The 18,630-nt window shown below is 36.2% G+C and overlaps 1 protein-coding gene across 1 annotated transcript in view; it reads right to left on the bottom strand.

The window, feature by feature from the left end:
- Positions 1 to 693: 693 nt before the first annotated feature.
- Positions 694 to 18,630, bottom strand: part of LOC150084829 (uncharacterized) — a 97,781-nt gene continuing 79,844 nt past the window's right edge. Inside the window, exons 4-5 of the mRNA XM_090376365.1 lie at positions 14,820 to 14,882; positions 694 to 769 (exon numbers count right to left, since the gene is read on the bottom strand). Of these exons, the coding sequence (XP_090232491.1) occupies positions 694 to 769; positions 14,820 to 14,882 (139 nt within the window). The remainder of the gene's footprint in view (positions 770 to 14,819; positions 14,883 to 18,630) is intronic.

Raw genomic sequence — 18,630 nt, 5'->3', positions numbered from 1 at the left:
GATCCCATCCGTGCCACGTGCCTTTCTTATGTTAACTTAATTTCTCCTCCACTTGCTTCTGTTATTATAAAATCATTTGAGCTCCCTGTCAGACTTTAAGCATTGATTGTTGAATTGACATGACAGGTGCCACATTGCAGATAACTGACCTGTGGTCAGCAATGTGACTTTTGTGATGTATTCCATAAAAGCCACAGTTGCTCAGTTGTTTTGAATGTTTTATGTTTAAATAATTTTGAAATTTGACTTTGCTGAAATATTTCAGAATGTTAGGAAACTTTGGCATTCTTTTAACAAAAATCCATATGCAAGGGAGTTTTTCACATTTTACCCAGCAGTATTCTGAGTTTGGTCAATATGGTTTAAACAATTTAATTTTTTTTTCAAAAATATACAAAGTTGCACAAACAATCTGCCACTCACAAAATTTTCAGGATAGTCAGAAATTTGCTGATTATTTCCTTCATTATATTAATTTAAAAAAATAGTTTAAGTTAATCAGTTTATATTAATGTTAAAACTTTTATTAAATGTTTTAAAAATTAAGAAAATCAATAAAGAAAAGCAATTGTGTTCTAACTTATTTGAAATAATAGAACATTATGTAAATCAGAAAACTTTATTTTTCCCTCAGAAAATACATAATAAACTTTTATTTTATTTATTTCTTTATACAGATACTAACATAATTCTTTATTTAGATGTTACTTTTAAATTAAAGGTTTCATGGAGATCTGTAATATAGGAAATTTTCCTGAGGTACTCTTTCCTGTTATGCAGAAAATAATACAAGTAGCAAGGAAAAAGTAATGTAACACAGAATTCCATTATTTATATTTAAAAAAAATTTTAATTTTTTGTAATAATAAAAACTATGAAACCTGCACACTGCTAACACCTTGAATGTCCACTAAATCAGTATTGTATGTGGATTGTTTAAGTGAACCATGAAAATCATTGAACAAGAGAAATCCTGTTTGCAAAATAACACCCTGCACATATACAAAGTTCTACACATGGTCATGTTAATAACAGTATTGTGATAATGAAGATAACATGACATTGATTTCCGATGGGTCCTTTGGAACTGAAGGATTCCACAGATGTTATATAACCACTTGCAAATAAACAACAACTAAAAGCATAATAAATGCCTGCTTCATTTTTAAAAAAGGCAAACTGGAACAACTGACGGCTCCACCTCACCAAAAAAAAAAAAAACCCTTTTTTGACTTCTCTAAGGACCACAGTCCCAAGTTTAAGAAATACTGTTACAGAAAATAATCAGTGAAAATTTCTATGAAAGAAAAAAAAAAAAAAAAAAAAAATTGGAATACTTTAAACGATATTTTTAAAAGGATGTGTATAACTCATATTCTAAGTATGCTGCTTTACACACCTTTTATTGCAAAAAAAAAAAAAAAAAAACAATGAACAACCATTTGTAATAATGACAAGCTTTTAAACTTTTTCTCCTATTCCATATAAAATTTTTTTCATCTAGTCCTGATTCAGTTTTGTCTACTACCTCAGCAACAACTGCTTTCATAATAATGCCTAAAGAGACGAGATCACAAATTACATGCTTCCTCCTCCAACGTATCCAGTTGAACTCTGAATTTATTCCAACTGTCATCCTCAACTACCTGGGATCACCAAATCTAAACTTCAACCCTTGTAATTTGAATTTATGACCCCAATTTCTGGAATTCTTTATAACAATGATAATTCCCCTTCATTCATTTGATTAACTCTTCTCAGAGTCTTATAAATGACAATCATGTCACCTCGGAGGTACCTAGTTGCCAAGCTCTGTACCCTACATAATCACATAATCGGAGTCTTACCTCATAGTCGTTGTCCTGCCATTCTCACAAGTTGCCCCCATCTTTGGACCCTTTCAAGAATTTTGTCTTTTTCCAAAGAGGTCTCCATACTTAAAACACAATATTCCAAATGTAGTCTTAGAATAACCTTATGACCTCCCTAGCTCTACAGAATAGCAATAAATCATCAATAGGACACCACGGGCTTTCCTGGTTGCCTGTTTGTTTGTTATTTGGTTTTTAGGAGTATCAGCAACTAAGGCCGTATTGCTCCGGGATATGCGGTGGTCATTCCCTGACGTTTCCGCATCCTCCGTATCTGGTGGTGACGGGCTCGAACCCCGGTCTAATCAAGAAGAGTGTGCTACACACTGCTGCTCCTTCCCACCTGGCTACGGAGGTACCCTGGTTGTCTGTTTACCCTTTACAAAACGTCATATCAGCCCATACTGTAACTCTCAGATCCCTTTCCACTGTTATTCAACCCCATCAAAATGTATAATTTATTTATGGGTTGCTATTCCCCTATTGTAAGACCTTGCATTTAGCAGCATATAGCTGCCACTTCTGTGACCACCTTTGTTGTCTCCTCAAGTCATCCTGTAGGAATTCTGCTCAGCACTGATCATTAATGGCTCTGCCAATGCTTACATTATCAACAAATTTTGACATCGCGCCTTCTATCCCTTCATTGATGACATTTATGAAAGAGAAACAACAGTGGTCCACGAACCTTGAGGGACCCCACTGTTGATGTTAAACCAATCTGAAGAATATCCATTGTTTACAACCCTCTGCCTTCTGCCCTGCAGCCATCTACCACCCACCTTAGAATCTTACCAGCAATCCCAACCTGTTCAAGTTTATACAGTAACCTCCCACGCGAGCCTGAGTCAAATGCTTTACTAAATTCCAAATAAACTATGTCGAAATTTTTTCCTAAATCTGGCTCATGAGTAACTGTCAAAATAGCCTACTAAGCATGAATTGTTGAGGCTTCCATCCTGCAGTGGGTTGATAATGGCTGCACTTTACTTTTACTTTTTTTTTTACTCTTAACAAAGGTATGTGTCCTTCAGAATGCCATAAGTATATAAATGTCCCTGGATTGCATTCTTAATGACAACTACTAAGATTTTCCTACCACTGAAGTCAGACTAACTGGCCAAGATTACTAACTTCGCCCTTAGAACTGCTTTTATCTATTGGCACTTCTCCAATCCAACAATGCCTTTATAATTAATTAATTAATTTAATGATTCAATACACACCCTTGCACTCTCCCTCAAAACCACAGAGTATATGCCAGGGAACTTTACTTGCCTTTATGCTCAAAAAAGTTTTTCTAATAAACAACCATCATAATTACGACATCACTAATTTAATATAGCTCTTCTCAGCACGGTCTTTCGTCAGTAAAGACAGATGCAAAGTGCCTGTTCAGTTCATCTAATACAGGTTTCCCAAACTTTTACAAGTGCGGACCAGTGTTTGCAGTTTTTTTTTTTTTTTTTTGCAGCCCACCCATAGCTATAATTCTCTGTGAATACTAACAATGCACCCATTCACAATCTGGGGCCCCAGATTGTGAATGGACCCTCGGAAAAAGTCCCGTATGGGAACCTGCCATTGGCTGGGCGGCATCGCAACTCAATTCGATGCATTTGTTCCAATCAATTCCACTTTGAGTTACATAATTATTGGTTAATTTAAATAGTTCTTCAGCCATTGTTCTCATTGGTAGGGGTTTACAAACCAAAAAAAAAAAAAAATCACTGACGTGCCTTAATATCATACCTTACAACGCACATGAAATTGGCATTATCTGCTATGTCTCTACTTTAATCCACTTGTAAAGTAAAAAAAAAATGACAGCTTTGAATGAGCTTTATGAGAGTTTCTTCAATATTATTTGCCGTTTCCACAATACTACTCTTCACCACATTATTTGATAAGGAGAGTTTTTTGGTTTTTAGGATCATTAGCAACTAAGGCCATAAATAAGGAGAGTAAATGCAGCTATTTTTTCTTATTATAAAGGTGAGATGTAATTACTTTTAGTGCAGGAAGTATTAACTTTTCACCAATAGTATGAGGGTATCCTGTCCCAGATATTAGTTTTGCAATTTCACACGAAGCCATAACCAAATCTTCATTGCAACACTCACGGAATCTGTCTTTACAAGTTTTTCTAGTTGAAATATATTCATTTTTCTTATTAATGAAAAATTCCTTTGGCTTATTTGAGTATTCTGGTTGCACACAATCCAAGTGCCCTTTCAGTTTCAATGGTTTCATGCATTCATTTGACAAAGTTTCAAAACAAATAATGTGCAATGGCATGTGGTTATTGCAGATAAAACCAAATTTTAAATAATTTTCATAATACTGCCTTATCCAAGAGCTTTTTGATTTCTTTTCCATGCTGTCAGTCTGCCCATCACTTGACTTGTTAGGTGGAATTTCTTCAGCCACTAATCCATATTAAAAATGACAGGATGTTTATATAAATATTTATTTTAAAGAAAATGTGTAACACTATGGATTAAATTTATCACTTCACAGGCGACAGCACCGAAAAGGAATAAGATCCAATAGGCACGTACACTCCGCTCGTCGGGTTCTCACTGACTGCGGCTTGGTTCATAAGTCAGAGATGGCACAGGCCACAGAGTAGTAACCTATCTTACTACTCTGTGACACAGTTCGTCACCTCAGGCACAAGATGTACGTATACGTGCTGCTAATTACATGGCATAACAAAATTCACGAGTGCATCAGTCACTGGGTTTTTTTTTTTGTTAAGAGCAGTCACCTAGAGGCATCATATATATAAATTAAATTTAATAAATTATAAAAACATTAAATTTATTTTTAGTATAACTGAGTATTTAGTATTTTATTACATTTTTTCTCAGTAAATTTATTGTTTTATGTAGGTACATTTCAAATAAGTTGTTTGCAGACCAGTATTTTCTTTTCATGGACAGGTACCGGGCCACGGACCATAGGAAACCCTGATCTAATACATCAGCTGGGTTGTCTAACTTCTCCACACCCAGTGTACATGGATGCCATGATTCACTTTTTTCTTCCTTGTATTCACATACACGAAAAATTCCTTGTCCCCATTCTTTGCTTTCTCATACACAGCCTTGGCCTACCTGACCTTATTTGTGGTACTATTACAGATCAACTTGTACCTGTTGTAGGCGTCAGTACTTCTCATCCCTCTGTAACTGTCCCATGCTATCGTTTTGTGCTGTCTATTTGCACCAGCCATCCATTTCAGCATTCTCCTCCTCCTGCAACATTTTGTTAAGGGTATGTATGCATTCATGACCTCTCTGATTTTTGCTTCAAAAGTATTCCATAATTCAAATACATTTGTCATTCTTCAGTAATCCACTCAGTTTACAGATGCCTTATAGCACCTTAAGCTGTCAGTCCTCCCCTTCTGAATTTAAAACCCGTGCCTTTACTTTTAACTGCCGAAATATCTTTCTTCACCTTCCAGATTAATTAACTTTAAATTCACTATGGGCATTACTCTGGCAAGTTCTCTACAGACAGAAAAATTCTATTTTGTAAATGTCATGAGATAGTCAAATATCAATTTCAGCTGCATCTTTGAATGTTAGCACAGGCACATGAATTACCGTAATTTGCTACATAAACAACATTAACCATTCATTGGACGCATCAGAAAAACGAACATAGTTGGTCGCAATGTATCTCTCAGATACATACTAGATTTCATATCAAAAAATTCTAAGACTATCTTTAAAAATCACCCTAGTTTATTCACAAATAACATATGCAAGAGTTTATACATTAAGAAATTTTTCTTTTTGCATAAATTTTTTTTGTATAAAAAATTTTTTAATCTTGTTCACGAAACATTGCTTTTTTAGAGCATGTTGCACAAATAATTTCTGCATGCTCTAAGCAAAGGCATTGCTTACAATTTATGCAAGAATGCCAATCTGGTTCTCTTTGTTGCTTGCCAACAATTAGTGCACCGCTTGCAATCTCTCTCCCGTTCTGCATTTGTAGAAGGCTCAGCATTCTGTAACTTGACATGACTGAAGGGAAGTTTGCAGCTTTTTACTTCTTTAATTTCCCATGTAGATCACTTGTGCATTGATTTCGCCATTTAGCACAGAGTAGAAATCACCATCAGCAAATGTCTACACACACTCGCATCACATTGTAAGTCATCCATAGTATCTATTCCAGACGGTTCTTGGCTGACACAAACGTGACTGGGAGTTCGGTTTGTTCTTTTTCATGGTTCAAACGTAAGAGTTTCCTTTTTCTGAGTTCCAAAACTAAATTGACATTAGTAAACTAATTATCTGCTGTAATGTTCCATCCAGTCCCAGTGCACTATAAAATGTTACAATTTCTGGTTTCAGCTGCCCACCTATTTCACAGTCAATAGCATCATCAAAATGCAAGGAGGAAATCAAGATGACATTCTTTGATTTCTTTGGTACATAAGAAACAATTGTTTCCTCTTCCATGAAGCCATAAACTTGATTTTTCAGGTCGGTTCTTGGCTAACACAAATGCAACTGGGAGTTCGGTTTGTTCTTTTTTATGGTTCAAATGTAAGAGTTTCCTTTTTCTGAGTTCCAAAACTAAACTGACAATAGTAAACCAATTATCCACTGTAACGTTCCATCCAGTCCCATGTATGGGTTCTGCCAGTCTTTTGACATCAGCTGGTGTATTGCTGATTTGGTTCGGACCTACGGGTTGCTTCCCTGCGTATATTTAAAGATTGTAAGAGTACAGCACAATAGCATCTACTAAGGCATATATTTTTAGTCCATATTTGTTGGGCTTTGAAGGAATATACTGTTTGAAACCTCATTTTCCTTTGAAGGCCTCTAATTCCTCATCAATAGTTAGATTCTGATCTGGAGAGTAACACGTCCTACAGTTTTCCACAAATTCAGTGAAAATCTCCTATGGGGCGAGGCGATCTTGTTTTCTTTTATCATCCCTGGTTTCTCAATCATCGAATCTTATACACCTGATGAGGAACTTGAAGCATCTCTGGTTCATTACTAAGCAAAATTTTTCAATACCATTTCCGTCAGTTCCCCAGCTAAATAAAGAAGGCCGATGAAAGCTTTCATCTTAATTTTGTCTATAAATTTGGCATCTCTTTCCCAGATGTGGTTTGACTAAACAGTTTGAATATACCGATTTGTGCATTCAACAATTTCATCTAAAATTTTGTCTGTAATAAGGCAGTTCCATGCTTTGGGGGGTGCACTGGCGTTTCTCGCATGACCAATAACTCCAAGCAATTTTGTTAGATTTTGAGATGTGCACCGAATTTTTGTTGATCTCTACTTTCCACCACTTTGCTGATTTATCCTTTGCTATGAAAAAAACTGTCAGTGTTGTCCTCTTCGTTGCAACCTTCCTCCTCTGGCATAGCATCTTGTGCACTCTCCAAGTTGTCTTCTCTTGTTTCAAAGTAATCCTCATTGGATTCTGTCCCATCATCAATGCTTTCATCACTTACATCCTCAGAAACAGCAGGGCATGAATAATTTCGGCATCATTTGCATTAATTGGGTCTAAGCAATCCACCAAAAGTAACACAGTACCACTTACATGGATGGTTGCACTGTATTTCACAGATACAAACAGCAGACTGAATCAAAACCAAAAGATGTGGAAAATTAAACAATTCCAATGCTTCTGAAAAGCAACAAATTAAGCTATTGAGAAGCACAGGTGCACTGCTATATCTTGTTCCAAGAAACAAAGAAAAATGTGACGCATGTATCTGAGAGATACATAGCGACGACGAAGTGTTAAAGAAACCTGGACCAGCATGGTGAATTCAGTAAAGACTTGTACATACTTGTAAAAGGATTTCATCTCAGCAAATATACCACTTGCCAAGTTAAGGAATAAGGACTTCATCAGATTTCTCCAGAGATATCAAGTATACAGCTGTCAGTTGAGTCAACAGTCGGGAAAACATTACATTTCTGAAATCTGCCAGAGTTCAGGAATGCAAGCTTTTAAATAGTGAAAAAAAGTCTATGACAAATGTATTTGGTTCTTTCCAATTTAACATCAGATGTGTTGTGAACTTGGTGTTTGGCATTGATTTACATGGTAAATAATGAGGGTCACCAAATCCTCAGTGCATCAAGCCTGAAGACAGTAATACAAGTCTTTTGTGACCATCAGTCTTTATCTATCCAAAAATGTCCATCACTTGTGTGGTATAAAGACTTCATAGTTGCTTAAATGGAACAAGTTTCTTTTCCCAAAGTGAATGCCTTAATTTCAACAATTAAAAAGGAATTCAGATAAGATGGGAACATCTTATGATTGCTACTGTTCCCATCTTATCAGATTAGATGGGAACAGTAGCAATGCTAACCAGTAGTGGGAAAGAATACTTGAGTTGTTAATAATAAAAACAGAAAACACAGAGAGGCGACTTCTAAACTAATTGCTAATGTACTGCCTGAACTAGAAGCCGCTGACTATAACTATGACTATAACAAAGAAAAAGGAGAGAAATGGACGTGAAACTAACACTTATTTTAGGAAGAAAGCACTATAAATTGTTTGAACTACTTGGCACTTGGGTCAGAAGAGTGGTATAAAAGTTTTCTATTACAGTATTGTACTACAGTTTCTATGATATACTATAGTGTGAAACTTCCTGATTTCATTTTTCTTATTCATAATGAAATCTAAGAATAGTGGTGAAAAAAAAAAAAGAAGTGTTAATCTGAGTGCTTCTAATAAATGAACTAACTGAGGAATGGAGTTCGGTGTTTCAATGGCTAGCATGTGTAAAGCAGTATGGGGTACAAAAAAAAAAAAAAAAAAGTTTCCAACATTGTAAGAGCAGAAAAATCTCAAGCTACCATAAAGTTTGATGTTGGTGGTTCTGGTATTAGTGCAACAAGTGTTGGTTGCATAGTACACATGAGGTCATGACACTGAGCTTCAAGGCTGCAAAGCACATGAACTTTAGTGCTAGATATCACTGGATGCGATATCTCTGCTGAAAATATCAGAGATATGGAATAACAACAAAAGATCATAGGGATAATCACTAAGTGCTGTTACTGAGAGTGCCGGGCCTTTTTTCAGTGAGATAAAAAAAAAAGAAAAAAGAAAAAAAAAAAAAAAAAAGACACTAAGGACTATGCTTGGCTCGAGGTATATAACACTGATGAGACTAGATTTCTGCATTTTCTGCTTGAAAACACTCGGGCATCTAAACCGAATTCTCAGTAATTCATTATAGTTTAACACAAGATTAATTCTGACTGGTTCTATAATCATATTGTGCTTTCCCCTTACTTTCAACAATTTTTTTAGGAACATAATTCTAACTGGTTAAATACAATCAGTAAGCATGATGAGCAGAATCACAATTATTGTTCACTAATATAAACACGACAGACTATATGCAAAAGGTCATCGCCCCAAAATTTCTGAATACAATGTGCTGCCTCCACAGTCCCACAGAACATCTTAGATGGATGTGAACTGAGCCTCGCAATTGATCTAATGACCAAATGGATCAATACCATCGCCCTTCACACTGCTAAGACAGTCATCATCACTCTGCACTCCAGACCATGGTGGACTCCCCAACTCAACCAAAGTTTCCACTACAAACAATCATTATATGCCAAATGGAAAGCTTCTGGTAATATCCAAGACTGTATTGCATTCTCCAAAGACAGGGCCGAATTCAACAGAAACAAATCAGCTGCAATTAAGAAGCACCTCGAAATAACTCTAAAAAAAAAGGGGGGGGGGAACCATTCTACAGAAAAAAGGTTAGCTCTTCCAGCAACATCGACCCGGTTGACTGGCTCTACTACGTTGCCAGATTTTCTAAGCAGCCTCCAGCTCTACCTAACCTACCACTCTTCAGCCACTCTCATTCCACCGATAATCTCACTACGATTCGAATTTCCAAGCAACAACTGATGCAGGCCATTAACACTCTCCCACTCACAGCAACCACCGGTGACGATGGTTCATCATCAAATGCTTAAGCATCTTAATCATCAATTCACTCCTCAACCTATAATGACAGACCATGCCTCAAAGTTCATTACTTTCCACCACAGTGGAACAGGTACTCTGTCTGGCCCCTTCCTAAGCATGAACAACCAACTCTCCCAAGACAACATGTGCCCATCGCTTGCACCTCTGTATTGCTAAAAATTCTGGAGAAAGCACTACTATCGTCCATCACCCATCAAATTCTCTGTGACAGTCCTCAGCAAATACACTATGGATATCAGGAAGGTCATCTATAACTAACCTTGAAACAATCACACTAGCACTTCTTAGAAGCCTTAGAACAAAGACAGGAATTGTCAGTTATATATCTTGACATCCATTCTGCATTTGATGCCATCTATATACTCAATCTCTTACGAAACTACTTCAATTTTTGCGGCGATGTTCTCCGATTCCTAGAATCTCTCCTATTCAAGAGAACCCTTGTGCTAAAGATCGGATCAAAGACCATCATGCATCACATAACTGCTGGTGTGCCTCAATGGGTCCTGTCTGGCATTCTCTTCACAGCAATCATGGTGCCATTTGTGGCCAACAAATGCAATTGGATCACAATGCTGATGATGTCAAGCTCCTTAACTAGTATATCGCCATCTGACTCAGCAGCCAAAACTACTCAGCAAATCAATAGCAAACTACAGGACATGGCTGACTATCTTAATACTTTCAACCTCCAAATTAACCCCCTAAAATCAGCACAAATAATTTTTTTCACTAAAGGGCAGCCCAACAACGTCGGAGCCTGTGCTCAGCTCCTCAGTTCCAAGTGTTCAAACGCACAAAGATTCGACTCCAAGTTATCCTTCAACGATTACATAAACCTCATATAGTCAAGGCTGACCTCACTAAGCTGGGTTGCCAAACAACAGCTGCTCTACACCAACGATACACACATGGTAAAAAGATACATAATAGCAAACCTATACCCGATAATACTGTATGCTTCAGAGATATGGGCCTTGGTTGTTGAATCCAACATTAAAAGGATATTCTCTGCCGAATTCTGGCTTCTAAAATGGGCTAACACCAAACTCCATCTTCCCCAGCTCTCAGATCAATGCAGTTAGCAGATGCCCTTCAACTGCAGGCTCCAATCCTACATCAGAGAAAGAAGGCTGCTGTTCACCATCAAGATGACCACCGGTAAATTACAGAGCTGAACGTCTGGGATCACTGCTCTTGGCGCATTCCCCCCCCATCTCCAGTCTTCAGCACAGCACGGCTGCTAGCAAACCATAACCGGCAGATTTCTGCCAAAGCAAATGCTGCCCTCACTGCAAGCGAACGACGGTGATCTCCAAAAAGTGGTCAACAATAAAAAATACAGGAAGGGGATCCTCGTCGAACTGAAAATGTAGAACCCTGCTTGTTGCCTTCCAATAATCTGGATCTACGTAACATATATATGTTTTTCTCATGTATATCTCTTTAGGAAATATGTATTGTAAACTCCTGGCACAACCGCCATGACAGGACTAATTGTATGTATATCATGCTGCAATTAAAGATTTTATTTTATTCTATATGCTTATTATTTCCATGACTTGTTCAAAGATCTCACAGAAAACTTCATAGCAAATTTTGTTTGTCCAGATACCGAGTTTCAATTGCAACAAATCACTCTCGTTTTTTTTTTTTTTTTTTTGGCACATAAATGAGATGTTTATGTATTCACATCCATACATTTAAACTTTTTTAGTTGTACAAAGCCAAAGAAATATCAGCAAGCACCATGTTTCTCCCAAAGGCACTTAATGACAGGAATATAAACCAAACGCAATTCACTTCCAGAATGCACATGCTTACAAATAATGAATACAATTAAAAGTTCATAGATAGCAAACTTCAGTCACTAGAATATCATGATTTTTAATTAAATTGTTTTTCATACTACTCAAACAAATGCAGTACATAAGATTTTTTTTAAATCAATGAAAAAGTATGGCTTTTCTATCACTTGAAGATCTTAGTACAGTCCTTGGTTAGTATAGGCCTGACCACAAATTATTAATACAACATTCAGCCCAACTGCTGCAAAAACTGATGATTCCTTCAAGGCAAAGTTCTTTAATGTCAGTATTGTGGGCGAGTTAAAATGAATGAAGGGGGAAAAAAAAAAAAAAAACATCACTTGTTTAGTTGCAGCACAGTCCACAGGACAAAATAAGCACTTAGTTGCCTGGTGTGATTTTTCATTGCCACATTTAAACAAGTTATATGGCAAACTGAAGTTTGCCTTATAACTTCAGCTTGTTACAATCTACAGCAGTTTTTAAGGATATTTGGTGAAAACAAATAATGCATAATCTGTTATTCCTGCGCAGCTGGCATTATCTTTAAAAAAATTCAGTAAATCAGGACAGAATCCTAGCTTATCAGAAACAGGATCTTAATGCTTGGAAAGTTGGTCTCTCTCTCTCTCTCTCTCTCTTCTCAGCACCTTGTAATTGGACTCTGAATGTAAATATTGAAAGCAAAAGCCTGTCTGTGGTTGTCCAAGATTTAGCTCTTAAACTGCAGATTGATTTCAAATTTGGAATAAAATTAACTCATATTGTGCTGTAGCGAGGCGCTATTCTTAACCCTGTTGAGGAAAGAATTTATTTTGCTGGAATTTCAGGACTTTCCTTTAAAGCCTCAATGTAACTGATCTGCATTAGACATTTTAATTGCTTTTAGCTCATTTCCTGAAGCCAGCCACAGAAATGAGAAATGCAACCTGCCATTATTATACACTAATTAAAAACAATACTGATTCTGCATAATATACTAATTGCTTTTAACCAGTCAATTGTCCTAAAAATAAATAAAATAAAAACTATCAAAACTAAGACATGCTACTTATAAGAACACCAGTACGTGTGTGCGTGCGTGGGACACGCACACTGGTGTTCAAAGAGAGTGCATCACTCCTTAAAATTGTAATTGTCTTCCAAACAACGTAAGTATATGGCAATATTTCTTACAGATTGCATCAGATAAGATTGACATGCTTAAGCAATGACATAATATTGCATTGGCTGTTACATTCAGCTATATAAACACACTCTGCAAGAGCTAGTCATTCCTTGCTTGTGTCAGGATAGCGAGTTACATGCAGTTGACACTCTGCTTTACGTGAGGACATTCTTCCTGTCATATTGCTTATACTGTCTTGTAATCAGTCGACAGTGAATAGATTTCTTTCCAAACTGAAGAATACTGGTTCTGCTGAGAGGAAAAAAGGAACCAGACGCAAACGATTCTCTACACTAAAACAGGAATGCATTTTGAAGTACTTATGCCTTAAAAACCGTAAAGCTTCTTTGAGCTGAAGAGATTGGGAAGAAAATACAGGAGTGGTAGCAAGTGCAGTAACAGTCAGAAGACAACTCGTCAAAAATGGACTTTTAGCCCGTCGTCCTAAGAAGAAGCCCTTCCTCACAAAAAAATGAAAAAGGCCTGATTAATTTGGTGTAAGGAGCATGTCAAACGGACCCCTGAGCAGTGTAAGTCAGTTATTTTCTCAGATGTGAAGAAATTCAACCTGCATGGCTCTGATGGGAGACAAACAATTTGCCATAGACTTGGTGAAGAATACCATCCAGATTGTATGGTGTCTACAGTGAAATTCCCTACCAGTCAAATGATATTGGGGTGCATTTCATATCGCGGAGTAGGTCACCTGCAGTTTATAAAAGTTCTGTAAATGCCAATGGATACGTGGCTATATTGAAAGGCAAATTGCTGCCAACCATCAGAGACCATTTCAACCTGCCAAGTAACTGCATCTTTCAGGACGACTCTGCTCCTTGTCATCGGGTGAAAAGTATAAGTAGGCACTTCTGTAGTTACTTTAGCATTACAGGTTTGACAGTAATGTGTTTACATTTGTTACAGGTGAAAAAATGGTTGGAAGAATAGTACATTACAACTGTTAGCTGGCCAGCAAACAACAGGCCAGACCTGAATCCTATGGAGAACTGTTGGCAGTGTGGAATCTGCAGTTGCCAGAAAGAAACCAAAGACCCTTCGTGAACTTCAGGAAACCATAATTCGTGTTTGGAACCACAAACTATCAGTTGATTATCTTCAGAAATTGATCTTGATCTTGTCAATGCCTTGACAGGGTGCTGCTGTCATCAGGGCCAGAGGCGGTTCAACTAAATATTAGTTTTCACCTGGTGAAATTTTCAATTTTGTTTTCCGTTTAAAATGATAAACTGAAGCAAATTGGGGGATTCTGATAACATTCCAGCCATAATTGTTGTATAAAGGTTGTAAATGCTCATTTTGAAATATTTTGAGACCACCTGTCAAATATTACTTAGCTTTGCTTTAACTATTAATATCTTTTATTTATATTTCTATTTGTGATGCTAATCCTTAATGTAACATACCATCGCAAAAAAGGGTTATAAATGTGAAATTCCTAGGTGATGCACTTTCTTTGAACACCAGTGTATATATAAAAGATGCTATTTAAAAAAGAAAATTTTGTGGGAATGACTGGCATGAACTGCACATTCTGGGGGAAAGGGAGTGAACTGAACTCAGAGATTACATCTGTCGAATTAAATCTGTAGCCAAGTAGTCAGTGCAGGGGTGCAAAAGCAGATGTGCTTTGAGTAGACCTCAGTTCAAGCCTTCATATGACTGCTAAATGCAGTTAATGATTGTATTCATTGTCAAAATAATTAAACTCGTCTGATCTGGACTATAAACAAAAATGTTATTATTTCACTATTAAATAACAATGTTACTAACTGATTAATATCAAATAAAGTCAAGGCTATTAATATTAATTAATGTAATCAGTTATAAATTAAGTTAACATGCTATGTTATAAATTAAGTTAATTAAGGTATTTAATTATTACTTTTGTTATTTTCAGTTTGTACTGTTTATGATTTTTATTACCTTGAATGATCCCAGAAAGTGGAACAACTGTACTTCAATGCCTGTTGCATAATAAACTTTCTCCTGTCCAAAATGAAAAAAAAAAAAAAAAAAAAAAAGCTCTACGATACATAAATAAAAACATATAAAAATGCTTTGCAAACTGTGCGAGATTTGAAATAAATATACAGCCTAAGTATTACTCTACTCAAAAGAGAAACTACCATCACTGGTCAGGCCTATTAAAACTGTGGCTTTAAAACAATATTCATATTGTTTTAAAGCCACAGTTAATACTATTCCAGGTAGTTTGGTTGGGTATATGATTTTACTGGCGCATTAGCAGCAATGGCTATTATACACCAAGACAAGGTAAAAATAGATTCTGGAAACTATAAAGGAGGTTACCTGGTCAAAAGGTTAAGTATATATTTAAAGGATGGCTTATATTCTAAAAATGTATGCTTTATTTTATATATATATAAATTAATAAGTTGTAAAAAAAAGTAAAAACAGCTGTTGCCATGTCATTGTCAGATAAAATCTGACTGAGTGTGTAAAGCTCAGTCAGATGGTTAAAAGCAGTAAAACGCAATCATTAAAATCTGGGCACTCGATTAAAATATGTCTCAGAGATAAAACTGGGTCATTCCAGAGGTGGTAATGATAGTAAATCAGCAAGTGGCTATGCTATCAGTTCATTAGGTTATAATCAATTCAATGGTATAATACAAGCAGAATTTTAAAAATTTAAAACTTTTTGGAAATAAAAAACCATTACAACCCATGCAACTATGTGTTACAGTTGGGGCCACTGCCAAGTTAAATCAGTTTGTTCTTCAATCTTTCCTTATTCTACTCAAAATTCGTTTCCTAATTTTCATCATTAGCACTTAATCCTTTGACAACTCAAGTTGCACATCTTTATTTAATTTATATTAATTTTGTATTTGAGCAATCCGTTTCTTTAAATGAAAGAATTTTCAGTGTATAATTGCCTTATATAGTGAAAATTCTTTCATCTCACAAATATCTTTGGCTTGATAAGTTGGATTTTCATGTATGTCATGGGGAGGTGGAATGACAATACCAGCAACTCAGTGCAAAGAAGCTAGAAGTTTTTGCTGCATTAACAAAAAAACCCCAGCCATAATGCATTCTACTCTTAGTAGAAGGCTAACAAGTAGGCTTTTAAATTTCCTAAAACCAGCAGTTTCAGTCCACTAGGGAAACTTATTCCAATGATTAAAAACAAATAACTAAAGGAAAACTTCCTACAAGCCAGTCTATAAATTTTCTCCCTTGAGGCATCATTCGAAACTGTGAAAAGTTCACCTTCATTTATTTTACTATTCCCCTTTCAGAACCTTATTGTCAATCAGATCCCTTCTCTATGGTACATAGTTACCAAGTCTCACCTTATAAAGGCACTCTTTGGCTGATCCCACCATGCAAATACTTCTCAAGAAGCTCATGCCTTTCTAGCACCTGCACATAGATAGTATTCCACATGTGGGTCTCATATAATTGCCTTATACAATGGAATTTTATCCTCCCTATCTCCACAAGTAATTGTTTAATAAATCATAAAATGGCCACCATGAGCCCCTCTTGCTGTCAACACTATGCAGAGAACTTCATATCTGCCTTACTTAATTCAACACTTCCAAGTGTATAAGTTATTTTGGTGTTGCTATTTCCAAATATAAAATCTTGTATTTTATACTTGGAATGTCAGTAGCATATTGTCATTAATCTGACTATCTCTAAAGGCTATCCAAGTCATCCCTGAGGGAGTGCTACTTACAGCCAGTCATTAACAACTCTGCCAAACTTCATAGAAGCTGCAAATTGACACCATGCTCTCTATCCCATTGTCAATATCATTTAACTTGGCAGGTCACCTCACAAGCGACATCAAAAATAATGTTCCCATATTTACCAATGATTTAAAATCTGAATTTTTTCCCCCTTCCTTTCTAAATATATTCAATTTGAATAGATGCATTTCCATGCTAATTTCCTTACGCAGTTATACTATGGGGCCTCCATCCTCAATTTTTTATAGTAAACAATCTTCCGTAATTTCCATATTGCATATTGTACAGAGGATGGTTCACTAGCATAGCCTTTCACTGTGAAGGGACTTGCATAGGTAAAGAATGACACAAAGTACATAATTATAGTACAAAGTACATCAGTCACACCACCTGGATTATCAACGACTATCCCATATCTGTAATGTTGTTTGTTTGGTTTTTAGAAGCATTAGCAACTAAGGCCATATTGCTCAGGGGATATGTGGTGGTCATTCCCTGACCATTCCGCATCCTCCGTATTTGGTGGTCACGGACTCGAACCCCGGCCTAATCAAGAAGTGTGTGCTGTGCACTGCTGCTCCTGCCCACCTGGCTACGGAGGCACCATATCTGTAATGCAGAAATCCAATTTCATTTGCTCTTATATGTATTAAGGTGTGTGAAACTCATTTTCCCCCTTACTTTGTTCTCGTGTGTAGGGATTTCTCATAAACAGCCTTTGACACCCTATTTCTGTAGTACTATTACATGATTCAGAACTTTTCACCACTCCATAACTGTGCAAAGCATATCCTTTTTTTTTTTTTTTTTTCTTTATTAAACTAGCCAGTTCCTTACCTATCCAACTCAACATTCTTCACATACTACATTTTCTTAATAGTGTTTTCATGGCTTCTGTTACAACTTTAAAGTTATTTCCACTGCTCTCCTCTCAGACATAGGCCATGTAGCATCTAGGGCAGCATTTCTCAAACTGTGTTCCGTGAGATGTGAACAAGTGTTCCACAAAAATTCATAATAATTAAAAAAATAAAATAAATAAATTTTGCATATTTGTAGCATACACCACTTTTGTATCATTATAATTAACATTATTTTTTTTCGGTTATTAATATACTAGCATAGACTAATAATCAAATAGACTGCTTTATTTTGGCAGGCTTTGCATAGAAAAAGTACGCATAGAAGTAATACCATCTACGAAAAAGTAACAATATAGTGGTCTAATATGCTATTCATATGCGATTTAGCCTGGAGTACATGGGTTGAAGGAGAGGGGGAAGCAAACCAATATCATAACAAACTCACTTCATTGTATGAATTTTTTTTGATAATCAGTATTTCGAAATATTATTATTAAAATATATGACCATGGATTTGTGGTTGAAAAAAGGAACTTTAAAATGAGAAGCAAGTACTTCTGGTATTGCAACTGTAGTTGATGAAAACTATCAAAATATTGTCACACTTAAAAGTGAGGATGAACAATTGGAGCCTTTCCCCCACAAAAAATCCAGAGGAAAAAAACAGAAACCAACTAATAAAAGATGAAAACAAAAGTACGATGACAGTTATTTGAATTTCGGCTTCACATACATTGGAAATAAAGATGCTCCTGATGCACAGTGCGTTGTATGTAACAAAATATTAGCAAATAGTTCTTTGGCTTCCGTTAAACTTGTGTTTCGTAAGTGTTCCGTAAATGTATTGTGAGATGAAAAGTGATCCGTGGCTAAAAAATTTTGGGAAATGCTGTATTTTCCAGGGAATGCTATGTGAGCATTCAAAACACTACACATTACACGTGGATTTTGAAATAGAAATACATGTACACTGGAATGTAACCAGTGTACTTTTATGCAACAGTCTAAGTGCTCACTGTAAATGTTACATTCGATGTCATTTGTTTCAGTGAGTGCAGGCAGAATTTGCATGCCACGTTCTGCTTGCATACCAAGATACATTTATCATTTGACAAGCGGCCAACACAGTTTCTCAGCAGAGTTGCTGCT

The sequence above is a fragment of the Mastigoproctus giganteus genome, chromosome 6, assembly GCF_048544385.1.
Source record: "Mastigoproctus giganteus isolate SK-2022 chromosome 6, ASM4854438v1, whole genome shotgun sequence".
NCBI classification, from domain to species: domain Eukaryota; kingdom Metazoa; phylum Arthropoda; class Arachnida; order Uropygi; family Thelyphonidae; genus Mastigoproctus; species Mastigoproctus giganteus.
Note: the sequence above shows the minus strand (reverse complement) of the source record. Positions and strands in the feature narration are given on the sequence as shown.